The sequence below is a fragment of the Oryza sativa genome, chromosome 7 (assembly GCF_034140825.1).
Source record: "Oryza sativa Japonica Group chromosome 7, ASM3414082v1".
Classification (NCBI taxonomy): Eukaryota; Viridiplantae; Streptophyta; class Magnoliopsida; order Poales; family Poaceae; genus Oryza; species Oryza sativa.
The window spans coordinates 24005967-24019664 of record NC_089041.1 but is presented as its reverse complement, the minus strand read 5'-3'; the positions used below and the strand labels follow the sequence as shown (position 1 = coordinate 24019664).

The 13698-nt window shown below is 42.0% G+C and overlaps 2 protein-coding genes across 2 annotated transcripts; one reads left to right on the top strand and one right to left on the bottom strand.

The window, feature by feature from the left end:
* Nucleotides 1-4191: 4191 nt before the first annotated feature.
* Nucleotides 4192-10937, top strand: LOC4343745 (probable amino-acid acetyltransferase NAGS2, chloroplastic). Its single transcript, XM_015791564.3, has 10 exons — nucleotides 4192-4687; nucleotides 5239-5326; nucleotides 6024-6232; nucleotides 7068-7219; nucleotides 7419-7827; nucleotides 8013-8110; nucleotides 8491-8602; nucleotides 8705-8864; nucleotides 9625-9697; nucleotides 10129-10937. Exons 1-10 carry the CDS (start codon nucleotides 4367-4369, stop codon nucleotides 10280-10282), a joined length of 1776 nt encoding a protein of 591 aa, XP_015647050.1. The 5' UTR covers nucleotides 4192-4366; the 3' UTR covers nucleotides 10283-10937.
* Nucleotides 10938-11793: 856 nt separating this feature from the next.
* On the bottom strand, nucleotides 11794-13450 carry LOC4343744 (cysteine-rich and transmembrane domain-containing protein WIH2). The gene is made up of 3 exons (XM_015791565.2): nucleotides 13344-13450; nucleotides 13028-13202; nucleotides 11794-12106 (listed from the first exon to the last, which is right to left on the bottom strand). The coding sequence occupies exons 1-3, from the start codon at nucleotides 13390-13392 to the stop codon at nucleotides 12061-12063; spliced, it is 270 nt and encodes an 89-aa protein (XP_015647051.1). The 5' UTR covers nucleotides 13393-13450; the 3' UTR covers nucleotides 11794-12060.
* Between the last annotated feature and the right edge of the window lie 248 nt (nucleotides 13451-13698).

Genomic DNA, 13698 nt, shown 5'->3' with positions numbered 1-13698 from the left:
TCAAAGTTCATATCGAAAAAAATTTACAGAAGACGGTGCCCGATGAAGTGAGAAGCTTTTTACACCGGTGAAATTTCCCAAACCCAAACATAAATCGACTGGATATGTAAAACACTGTGGATCTAACTCTTCTGTTCCAAAAAGTACGCGGCTCGACGGTAAATGCTCTACTGTGACGACCTGTCCGCCCAATAAAAAATAAACTAGTAGTAGAAAAACTTTACGCATACATGCAGCTGCGGTACACGAAACAGCAGGCAAAGCGTCACACGTGGAGCATGCATGTCGCGTGTCCTACTGGAGCCCAACCACGGGCCGGCTAGCTACCCGGCCGAATGCAGCAGCACGAATTTAAACCGGCCAGCCGGAGCAGCAGCAGGGCAAATGCTTCTCTCTTCGATCTCCCTGCTCGAGAAACAAACTTTTGGACCGACGCTACAGCTCCGTTTCTTACTCTCTCTTTTTTTTTATAAGAACCCACCCTTTTGCATGCACGGCATGTGCTGCGTGCCGTGGCGAGCGGGTAGCAACGCCGCGCGACGAGTGGCCGCCCTGCCATTGGCGGGCGCGCGGGTGCAGGCGCCGCTCCGTCTCGCTCCCGCTTGGCGAGTGGGTGGGCGCGGGTCAGGGTCTCAGGGAACGGACGAAAAGGAAGGCTTTCAATTCGCAAGCGCGTACGTCGCGAGGCGAGGCGCGGCCGCGCGAGCGCGACGCTACGCCGTACGCTAGTTGCTTGCACCTTGCAGAGTTCAGTTGGTGCGGTGCGCGCTGCGGTACAGCGCGCGACGCCCGGCCGCGCGCTGCCGTCGTCCGTCGATCGTTCAGTGCGGCAGTGCAACGCGCGAGGTCGCGAGCTTTGCTCCTCGTGTGCGCATATGCAATGCACCGGTGGCCGTGGCAGACACGGGAGAGAAATTCCGCCCTGATTTTGCACGTACGCACTCTCACGGTCTCGCGTAATCCTTAGACATCTTTTTTGGAAAATGCCCCGCGTCGGGCGCTACCCGCGCCTCCGTGCCGTCCTTACCACGCGCCCCACCACATGTGCCGTTGCAATAATAACTCACGTTTTAGAATAGGTGTCGAATATACCAGTCTTATTTGGTTATAGTTAGACTTGGAGTTGTAAATAGGTGTTAGGGGTAGAGTTACAGTCAGACTCTATAACCCGACATCTCTCTTAAATAGAGAGGGGAGCACCACAATGTAACCATGGCGACTACAATGTAGCGTAGACACGCAGGGAGATGATGGCAGTGTGGCCATGGACTCGTAGCGGCTATGAGCTATATTGATTGGGGAGGAGCGCCCATAACCAGAGCCCCGGGGATGTAGCTTCGGCTGAACCTCGTTAACAAATATCGTGTGTTCCTGTGTCGTCATCTGGCGTGTCTTGGGTGATCAACGACGGGGGAGATTGTTGGGTTTAGTCCCACATCGGTAATTGATGATGGGGGAGCACAACTTAAAAGGTGGGGTGGTCCTCACCCATCAGACTAATCTTTTGGGTTGTATAGGCCTAGGACCTAAAGTTGTGACTCCGGTTGGGCCTGTGTTGGAGTAGGCCCAATGTGACCCTGGGTGGCCCATGATTGGTGGCCCGGGCTGCGCACTCTAACAATATGAAAATGTTCTATTAAGAGAATCCGTTTCATTTTGTGTTTGAATGAAAATGTTCTATTAAGAGAATCCGTTTCATTTTGTGTTCCATCAAACACTGTTTCAGGAAGTACACTCGTGTTGTTTCACTATGTATAGATTAAATGTTGCAGTGAATTGAAACATCATTCCATTATTTTGCTGAAACATTGTTTTTTTATATGGTGAAACAGTTTCAAAAACCGTTGTGTCATACGTTGTCGCAAAATGTTTCATGAGGTGATTTGGTTGTGTTTCAGCTTTTTAAACGATTGAAACATTTTTGATCTACTTAGTGAAACAATTTTGATCTACTCGGTGGAATAGCGTCGGACACCCGATTTGTAGGTGGTCCCCTCTTTTTCATGCACAACTTTTGTATACAATGGTCATTTTCAAGACACATTAGTGAGTCAGCATTTTTACGGGGAATATAATAACTTTCATCTCTTTATAAAGCTTATTATAAAATTTATGTAAAATAAATGGCTTAGTAAGGAAACACACAGATGTTAGGGTGGTGAGCGTGTGAGTGGGTGTAATGGTGCGTCTGCTCTCTACTATTATAAAAATTAAAATTAAAGATGTTTTTATCGGTATTTTGGTACGTCATCCGTGTATGAGTCGGTTTTTAAGTTCGTTCACTTTTGAAAATCATATTCGTATTTGAGATGGTTTGTAAGTTTGTTCACTTTTGGAAAATACAAAAGAGTCATATAAAAAATCTCTTTAAAAATACCACATGCTAACTTGAGACGATCAGATTCCTAACTGTAGCTCATGATTTTCTTATATATATATATATATATATGTATATATATACACACATGTACATATATACACACATATACATATATACATATATATATATATACATATATACACATATACATATATACATATATACATATATATATATATATATACATATATACACATATACATATATACATATATACATATATATATATACATACATATATATATATATATCCAAGTGAATTCTCACGGTGAATTTCACCTTAACTAAATTATATAACAATAATAAGATTAAAATAATCTTCACACGTTGTAACGTATGGGTATTTTTTGTAGTCAAAATAAAAGGTCGTAGTACTCCGTATAATTATTCTGCTTTTCAGCGTGTGTAGTGGTGTGCTATGTCTTTGCCATGTAATCAAAAGTTTATTTTGAAGTGAGCGTAGCAACTGGTTAAATAACTTGTGGGGGAATCAATATATTCGGTTCAAGTTATAGACTTGAGGTGCTCGCATTTACGGCTAATTATTCTTTCAGTAATAGACGGCACACTCATCAACACCGAAACATCATTGATGACTTTGCCGATCTTGAGATGTGACAATTCAGTCTTTTTGAGGTGTTCATAGTGATAGGGTGTACGCGTATATTTATAGGGAGGTGTGTGTATGTTAGAGTTTGTATCGAATATGTGTACGTAGTCGATTACAATGTAGGACTAGGAGTTTGTAATAGGTGTAGGTAAAGTTAGAGTTGGACTCTATCCTAAGCTCTCTTTTAAATAGAGAGATACATCTGTTATAAACCGCATTACAACTTAGTATATGTGAGAGGGAGCGGCTGCCGATGACATCAAATCAAGGGTCCTTATAACTCTAATATGTTATAATTATGTTTGATCTGGGAGGAGCATTCGTAATCAACGCCCTTAGGTTGTAGGCTTCGATTAAATCTCGTTAACAAATATCGTACCTCAGTGTCATTATCGTGTTTGGATCTCCTATGATGTTTTTTACATGTTCGGTTATCGATGTGATTTCTAGGCCGGTTCTATAACAGTGTGCGCAAGTTGTTAGCATTTGCATTTACCATACTTGTAAAGAAAAAAAGAACTTTTGTAGTCCAAAAAAACTATTTTTATATTTTAGAAAAGGTCTGAGTAGGAACTGGGAACGGGTAAGCCTAATGGACGGGTGATCGCCTTGGGCGATTAGCACGCCCGTCCCTCCCCTAACACGCACACATCTCCCCCTTTCTCCACTTCCTACCACACTATAAATTTCAAACCATTTAAAAAATATAAAAGAAATCTAATACACTTGAAAACATATTCATGTGAATAAACTTTATAGTTATAAGTATATATAAAGAAATTTCGTAAAGACTTTATGTATAGAAATATTATATATAAAAATATATTTGAATCTAGATTCGAATTCGAATTCGAACCGGGTATATAAACTTTTAACTTATAAACTTTGGGTATACAAACTTTAGATGTATAAACTATGTATAAACCTGATGTGTACCAACTTTAGGTATATAAACTTACTAAAACATAAAAGTAATGCGGTGCGCGATTACAGTGGGGAGGGGGCTGCGCGTTAGCTTTTCCGACTGGGAACCGCATGTTTTGCCCTGCAACTTTTTGAAGAGAAATAGTTGGGCCGATCCGGCCCGGCCAGTTTTTCCGTGGGCCACTTTTTCCGTCCGCGGGGTGACCCAATATGAGCATCAGGTCCATCATGTTATTTTAGTCAACTTTTAAGACCTTTTCAGAGCTCAGCTCGAGCTGAGAAGTTGAGAGATTTGGAGGTGGAGCCCAATCCGCAGCGCCGCCGCACGCAGGTCTGCAGCAGCTGCAACTACGTGCGCGCCAATCCGCTTCCCAAAACCAACCACCTACTACTCGCCGCAAGGGCCGCAGCGGCGGTCCCCTCTCCTCTCCAATCCCTAGGGTTCGATTCCGATGGCCTCGCCGTCGTCGGTCGCCTCCGCTCGCGCCGCCGCCGAAGGAGCGGCGACGGTGGCTGCTCGGGGTGGCGCCGAGCCCGCCCGGGCCCTGCGGCTGCCTCCGGCGAACGGGGCGCGGCGCGGTGTCCGGTGCTGCTGCGGGGCCGCGAATCCCGGCGGCGGTAGCGGTGGCGGTGGCGGCGCGGTCGCGCGGGAGGAGTTCGTCGGGTTCTTCAGGGAGGCGTGGCCGTACATCCGGGGCCACAGGGGGAGCACCTTCGTGGTCGTCATCTCCAGCGAGGTCGTGTCAGGGCCGCACTTCGACGGCATTCTGCAGGTATTGGGATGGTTTGCTTCTGTTATTTGATTTCGAGTACTAGTATTTTGGATGCACACGGTGATTTTTCCCGGATGAACAGTGCTTGCAACTTAGGTACAGGAAGATGCAGGCGGTGATTTTCTTCTCCTTTTTTTGTGTGTTTCATATACGGCATAAATTTAATTTATTATGTAGAGAGAGAGAGAGAGAGAGAGAGAGAGAGAGAGAGAGAGAGAGAGATTGTAGGTTTTTCTAGTGGTCAGCCTATATTTGTTCATGTCCTTGATTAATAGGGATTGGAACTGAGTTGTCAGAATGAAAATTAACCAATTTTGTGTGAGGTAGGACTAATAGGAGACTGGTCTCCTTGATTCCCATGGAATGTGAGTCTGATTCATTGACCCTAAATGAAGTTAGCACTATTATGGAAAACAGAGATCAAATCTTCAGCGGCCTCTTAAAATGATTGCGATCCTTTGAGTCTTAACTCGTCGCAGTAACTCCACAGAATTTTTCTTATCTTGTTATCATTATGGAGTTAGAACTGAATTATAATTTATCATATGCAGGATATTTCACTTCTTCATGGTTTGGGGATTCAATTTGTTCTTGTTCCTGGAACACATGTCCAAATTGATAAGCTCTTGTCAGAAAGAGGTCAGTGCAAACCATCCTTGCTAGGTTCTCTTCGCCATCCATTCTTGTGCTCACTCCTGAAACATAGAGTTTTTTAGGGTTTAAAAATCCTGTAAAAATTCCTAAGCATTTTATTAGAAACAAATGGCTGAGCTAATACTTCAAAAAATGGCTTTAGCTTTACCTCCTGACTCTAGGAAATAGCCCCTGTATTTATTGGACATATTTATGCTAAGGCTATGCCATTGAAAAAGTTTTGAATTTGATTCTTAAGCCTTATGTGTGGACATCTTATCAAAAGTATACAAAGCAACATATAGGAAAACTATTCAGTGCATACACAAAACATTTTTTTTAAAAAAAAACTCAAGAGAATTATTTAGTTTCTATAGCTTATGGCTGTCCTGGATGTCATGAAACCTGGTCGAACTCTTCTGCTCAGTTGTGATGAGATTGTGTTAGTGAATTGCATACTGTGTGATTTTTGAATGGGGACTAGCTTGACTGCAGTTGTGATTTATATTAGTAATTTGATGAAGCACATTCACTGAAAAATGAAACTTCATCAGTCCTTTTAGCTGTGATGATAATATGTGGAATGGCTATTATGTTTATCTTGCCTTTTGCTAACTTGAGTATGTTTGATTCTTCTTGCAAGTTACAACTATTTTTTTAGTATTTCCTACTGCATATGTTCATCTTATAAATTTTCATCTAGGGAGGATGGCTAAGTATGTTGGCCAGTACCGAGTTACTGATTCTGATTCATTAGAGGCTGCAATGGAGGCAGCTGGAAGAATACGATTAACTATTGAGGCCAAGCTTTCTCCTGGTCCTCCAATGTTGAATCTTCGTAGACATGGTGTTATTGGACGTTGGCATGGTCTTGTGGATAATGTTGCAAGTGGCAACTTCCTTGGTGCTAAGGTAATATTTGTTACTAACTAAGCCCCTTCGGCTTCCAAGTATCTGGCCTTAATCTGGTTCTTTTGCTTATCTTGTGAAGACTATGCTCAGGGCAACTTTTATACTTGTAACTCTCCATGAATAAAAACCACTTTTCTCCTTTAAAAGGCACATAATTATACATTTTTGTTTTCATCAGCCTGCCTTTAATTGACTTGTTCACCTCTTACAGACTTGTTTACCCTGTTATGTAAAACACTCCTCCTAAGATAATGTATGCAGAATGATGCAAATTAGGCAATAAGCATTGGAGGGTTTTAGTTGAGATGACCATTGACATCTGGACAACGTAGTAGTTACTAAAGTTGTTACTGACTAACAGTAATACAACCTTTGAGCTACTGAGTCGCTTTTGAGGCATTCCCTTCAAGTGGTTCGATTTATTCCCAGTCGCCCTATCATGTAACTTCCTAACCTCTTTGTTAAGAACTGGTTTTTAATGTTTTACGAAAAGTACCCTTCAACTGCCATATAAACAGAAGAAAACACTATTGGCTGGAAAGTTGTCCATTTGGGTGAAGTTCAAATTATCATTTTTGTACACTGAAGTAAGAGTTAAGAACACCATGGACAACTCTAGGATCAATAGTCATGGCCTTGTTGGTTGAATACAATTTTAGTACTATAGGAACATTGTATGTGTGTGCTCAGTGCCTTTTTCCATTCGAATGTGCATGTGGATTATTTTTGTTTATTTTTCCATGTCTTTTTTGTGATTATGTCCATCACTTATGCTGAACTTCAGTTCGTGGAGGTCCTGCAGAACTAAATTTATGTAACTCTCTTCCTTTGGCAGAGAAGAGGAGTAGTTAGTGGTATTGATTATGGGTTCACCGGCGAGGTTAAGAAAATTGATGTTTCACGAATAAAAGAAAGGCTTGATAGTGATAGCATAGTTGTTGTGAGCAATATGGGATACTCGAGCTCAGGAGAAGTGCTAAACTGCAAGTATGTTTTTTTCTCTATCCATGACCTTTGTAGTGACTATATGCACACACATTTTTACTCTTTTACTTTTATGAGAATATATGTAAATGTCCTGTCTATATTCAAAGATTCTGAAGTACTATTGCCCCATCTACTCTTTCTATATACTGCAGCTAGCCTACTAAACTAAATTTGTTCTATCTTCTTTGGCTGCATTCAGCACTTATGAAGTAGCTACTGCGTGTGCTTTAGCCATTGAGGCGGATAAGCTGATCTGCATTGTAGATGGCCAGATATTTGATGAGCATGGACGTGTCATTCCTTTCATGTCTCTTGAGGAAGCAGATATGTTGATCAGAAAGCGTGCTAAGCAAAGTGATATCGCAGCAAATTATGTCAAGGTTGTGGACGAGGAGGGTATCAGTCATTTGCATGAGGATGTCAAACCATTTTTGAACGGAAGCGGTCCTCTTGGTGCATATGCTGCTTCTTTCCATAATGGCTTGGGTTTCAACAATGGAAATGGTATTTTATCTGGTGAGCAAGGATTTGCTATTGGTGGTGAAGAGCGGTTAAGTAGATCAAATGCCTATCTTTCTGAGTTGGCAGCAGCAGCATTTGTATGCCATGTAAGTGCTTCTCTTCTTTCAAGTCATGTTGGACCAAAAAGGAGCCCCTTATCTCATTTTTCATTATTTACTGTGTTACTTTAGGCTTGCTGAGGAGAGAGGATAGTACAATAGTGTAACCTTTCAAGTTTGAGGACAGTTTCTATTTTTATTCTTGAATATGAAATTTGTTTCTTGTATGCTAGGGTGGTGTTCAAAGAGTTCATATCATAGATGGAACAGTTGATGGATCACTGCTATTAGAATTGTTTACAAGAGATGGTACAGGAACAATGATAGCTAGGTATGTTGAACTTCTGTTATCAGTTTTTGATCAAATATTACAGTTTCCATGCACAAGCAAAATCTCCGACGCCTGTTTTATCCTTATGTGCACTTAGATGCATCTCCTGAACAGTTAATTGCTTGTAACATCATCCCTAATTCCTACAGAAGTCATTTGTGCACAAAATCAAAGGCCTTTCCTAACTTTTCGTCATAGTATATGCGAGTTCTGAAGTTGTACCCTTGGCTGCGATGGCCTGCATCTTTTCATCATAGTAATGCTACAAATATCCTCAGCATGATATATATATTTTTATAAGGAACTAAATACATTTAAGAATTTAGCTTCTACAAGTTAACGTTGAGATGTCTATTTATACAGTAATACTTGGTTTTCAGGGATGTGTATGAAGGAACAAGGATAGCTAGAGAGGAGGATCTTCTTGGGATAAGAAAAATTCTTCGACCACTAGAAGAATCTGGTGTTTTGGTGAAGAGAACTGATAAGGAGGTGTGCTAAAATCCTATCTAATGATCTTTACAGCGTATGCTTTCGTTGAATCCGGTTGTGTGCTTCAATTTAGCTCTAATTTATGCTTTATATTCAATTTAGCTTCTTGAAGCACTGGAGTCGTTCTATGTTGTTGAAAGGGATGGTTCAATCATTGGATGTGCTGCTCTGTTCCCATTTCCCGAAGATAAATCTGGAGAAGTTGCTGCGATTGCTGTATCTGAAGAATGCCGAGGAAGAGGTCAAGGGGACAAGTTGCTTGGTACGCTCATTGCTTTATGTCATCCCTGTTTGGTTTCCTTAAGTTAGCCATCAAATTGTAGTTGGTTCAAACTTCAAAAACCAATACTTCACAAAGAAATTTTACAGTCCTTGAGAGGTACTAGGAGGTACCAAAAATTTTTAGTACAAATTTGGTACCTCCTAGTACTGGAGGTTCCGAGAGGTATCAAATTTTACACTAGAAAATGTGGTACCTCTTAGTGCTTCATCAAGGACTGCAAAATCACTCTCACGAAAAACAATCAAACAGTATTTATCTTCATTTGAAATAGACGGATTTATCTTCAACAAAATCCAATGTCTTGTCATAAGATGCAAAACTGAAAAAGCTTGATGCGTTTAACATTATTTCCCTGAGATGCATTTAACATTATTTCGGTAGCTTAATGCAACCACACTCCCACCATCCTTTCCCTGAACATGCACACATCATGTGCCAGTGCATATCCCTTCGTCCACCTACTTATTTTGTCACATGCACATGTAAGCCTAAAAACTATAAGAGGGAAGAAACTACCTGCAAAGAGGGAATTCATGCTGTAGTCTTGTAACTACTAGTCTACTACCAAACTATCTGATTGTTACTAAGCCAGGAAACATGAATGTGGATTTTCTGCGCATCATTGTTCCAGTTAACAACTCCTCATTTGTATTTGAAGAGCTTTTATGCACCTGTATTGATTTATTATGGAAAGTCTATTGTGCATCTTGTTTTACTCAAGATTATGATGATGCTTCAGACTATATTGAGAAGGCAGCAATGTCCCTTGGTCTGGAGAAATTATTCTTGCTCACGACACGGACAGCTGATTGGTATGCAACTTTATCCTTCTCTTGGTCCATTATATGGGTTGTTTCATATGCATGATTTAATGACTAAATAGCCTATCATTGTGCTCTGTTTCGAATAACAAGGAGTATTAATACTTAGCTAATAAAATATTCATAGAGGACGATGTAACAGTCTGTGTTGTGCAATATGTATGTCACTCTGTGCTGGGAGTATAATTTCTTTCTTGAATCTAGCTGATGATCTAATATGTTTTCATATGGCTTAGTTAGGACCTGTACATACTAAAAATATCAAGGTACTTCAAGTACAGTAAACACATGGAGAAAAATGACAAATTACTGGAGCTATGTTCAGATATTACAAGATTATTTTATTTTGTGAGGATTTTAGGCTAGATTATAATATCTAAGCCTTCTATATATCTCTAGCGCTTAATTTGAAACTGATGCAGGTTTGTGCGGCGTGGCTTCTTGGAGTGTTCGATTGAATCCATTCCTGAGCAAAGGAGAAAACGCATCAATTTATCACGAGGATCAAAGTATTATATAAAGCAGCTTCAGCCAAAGCACGCCAGTGTTACTCCCAACAATATTACTGCCAGATGATATAACGCATATGGAATTGGTGCAGTTCAACACTATATCAGCTCTGAGCCTCTGACGCCACCAAATTTTGAAGGTATGTTGTACTAAATTAGGATTTCAGGGAGAGAAACATAGGAACTGTTAGTGATGTCGATTTTTGAAATGTTGTGTTAATTTATTTACATGGTTGCAAAGGAAATTTGTTGCACAATAGAATCAGAGTAGATCATACCTGGAGAAATTCTATATAAGTAGGCTGAAAGCTTGAAAAGGAACTTCTGATAAGTGGGAGTAACCGGCAAAAAGAGAATATTTTACGTCAGGTTCCCTATTTATGTGATGCTGATAACGACCTCACACGCACGCCAATAGCGTGCACCTGGAGGCATTCTACTACCATAGTTTTAGACCAGGCAAGACCGTTTGATGGCAATACATTTCGGGTTTGGTCTTCCATGAAAGTTTGGTAATCACATGGCAGGGGCCCCAGGGCTGGCAGCATACACGGATCAAAATCCACTTACCAGTCAGTTAGACTAGCGACTGGTTCATCACAAAACCGGTAACCTGATTTTGTACACTCTTTGCACGCGCCAAGATGATTTTGGCTTCTAGACACGGTTTGTATGTGGATATATTAAATGTAAAGCAGCAACCGTCAGAGCTTTTATCATAAGCTGATTCCAGAAGATGCACCCAAAAGAAGCACAAGGTTGGCGTTGCATCTCGATGATGAATGTTTATGTGGATGTTTGATTGCTTACAACCAACTTGGGCTGGCTCACGCGGATTCCCTTATAAGAAAAGCTGAAATTGATGGATTATCTGGTTTTTAGTCAGCCTATTCAAGAATATAAACAAATGAATTAATTAACTAATGTAAAGAAGCTTTAGAAAACTATTTCAAGAAAAATATCATATTGAAAATTTTCGTACGAAATGTTCCGTTAATAAAAATCTGAAATCTAGAATCATATCAGGGTCGAACTAACGCAAAATGTAGGACTGGCAGAATCATAACAGGGTCAATGCAGGACTGGGATTTGGGTTATCTGGGCGAGGTTCATTTAACCAGCTAACAGCCGAACAACACTAATGGCGATGCCTAGTAACGTGTAAAACGTGACGTCGCAATCTGATTTTGGGTTATCTGTCTTGTGCCTTTTACTGTATAAAAAGACGACGTGTGCCTGGCGCAATGATACAGCCTCAAGACCTGGAAAAGTATCCAGACAACGCAATCTGGAAAAGAATTTATCAGAAAATATCTAAAAGCATGTCGCCACACGAATTTCACTTCAGCTAGTCGCGAGGCCTTGATGTTATATATGATCGTAATTACAATAATTAAGGAAAAAAATTACTGGGCAAGCTGTTCGTTCGAACAAGAAACGTAAGATTCCTTCAAAAAGAAACGCACCAGTCAAAGTCAGTGCCCAGTGAGACCCGGCGGCTTATGAGGTGATCAGGGTATTTTCAAAGCAACGCAAGTGTTACCCCGCAGCAATGGTAAAGAAATCAAATGGCAGACATAACAAGAACGAATTCAACTTGCACTCCGCAACCCGGGTTGAATTCCACCAGCAAGATTGGAATCAACAGTAGTACACAACTATATAGTTTTAGCCATCCATCAAACACTGATCAAATAAATCAGGTTCAGAGAGGTTCATAAACAAGGCGAATAACAGGTAATAATGCCGAACACGAAATCTAGCAGCATTTTCTCATAGCAGTTCGGTTTGATCAGCTCCATGAAACAAATCTCTTCAGCTCTCTTGCACCCGTCGCCTCTATCCTCAGAAGCAGGCGTCCAGGAGACAGCAGCAGCAGAGGGCAGCCAAGCTGTTACAACACATCATTAGAATCATGACACCAAAATTGAAACTGATAAAGGCAGCAGGTAAGTATAGTATTGCCATTTGAACAAAGGCATATGCTCAATCTAAAATAAGTCCCTAAATATGTCCAGCCGTCCATTGACAAACTGCATTATTCAAATTGCAACTAGGTTAGCAACACAATTAGTGATGGAACACCCGCCAAGACTAATCATAATCATCTCGGGGGGAAGAAGAGAACCGTTCTTTGGTATTAGCGCGTCAACGAAAATATAATATCTCTCTATAAAAAACCAAGAAAGATATACTTACTACGGAGTATAGTAGTATTATCCTAGGTGACCTCTCCCCAAAGGAATCTGTGAAAAGCACATTTTTATTCTCCTACAGGCTTTTGAACTTATCTTTCCTCTAGCCAAAACTCCAGCAACCAACCAAAATTCACAAGGAAACAACAAATGGTAAGCACCAAGGGAATGTGACTGCATCACAGCCGTCCATCCAAGATCAGACGGCCATCACTGGTGCAAGGAGAAGACAGCCAGACCCCCTCGTGGCATGCAAGTGCAACCTCGTCGTCGCCTTGCTTGGAAGGACCGACACGTCAACGAAACCCACGTTTCAAGGGGTGGTAGTTCACGCGTCTATTCAGGGCCCCACCACAGCGAACGTGCGCCGCCGCCGCCGCCGCCGCCGCGGCGGACGCGCCGGCCACCGCACCCGTCGGCGTGGACAGATCTGAGACCAGCGTCCGGTAATTACTACTACTACTCCCTAACCGCCTAAATAGCACTAAAATTTTGATCTAATCAAACAATCTAGTACTACTTCAAATTCAAAATCTACTAGTAGTGCACAAGAGCAACGAAGAAGATGCTGAATTGTTGATTAAAAAAAAAGAGGCGAGACGAGACGAAGTGCTCACCATCCCTCCATGAAGGAAGGGCCGCTGCTGTGCTGCTGCTGCTGGGGCGGCGGCTGCGCGTACGGCGGAGGGTAGCCCTGCTGCGGGGGGTACCCAGCCGGTGGGTAGCCCTGCGCCGGCGGGTAGCCGGCCGGTGGGTACCCCGGCGGCGGGTAGCCGTCCTTCCCCGGGTAACCTGAACAAACACAAGATCCAGACACGGCCAAGATTCAGTCAAACCATCCACAAGAAACCACACAAGCACACACATAATTTTTTTTAAAAAAAAGCCGAGGAGGAAGAAGAAGAAGAACACGGGGAGCCGGAGATTTCGAACCTTGCTGCGGCGGGACGCCGACGGGAGGTTGCTGGCCGTAGTAGCTCATCTTTTCTTCTTCTTCTTCTTCCTCGGGTATCCGGCGATCGAATAAACTGATTGAATACGATCACCTTGCGGAGACGGGGGCGGCTTTATAGATAGGCCGTGTGGGCGAATCGTGACGGGTTATTATTGCTTTGTTCCGGGAATATATTTTCGCTTTTTAGGCAACCGCGTCCCGAACGTGGCCCGGGGTGGTGGGCGATATGGTAATTTCCTCGAGCCTTCGGCCTGGACCCCAACTCTGATTATATTACGGTGGATGGCTTTCCAACACCAACGGTGCTTTTGGTTGTAGGGAGTTTTTAGGAGA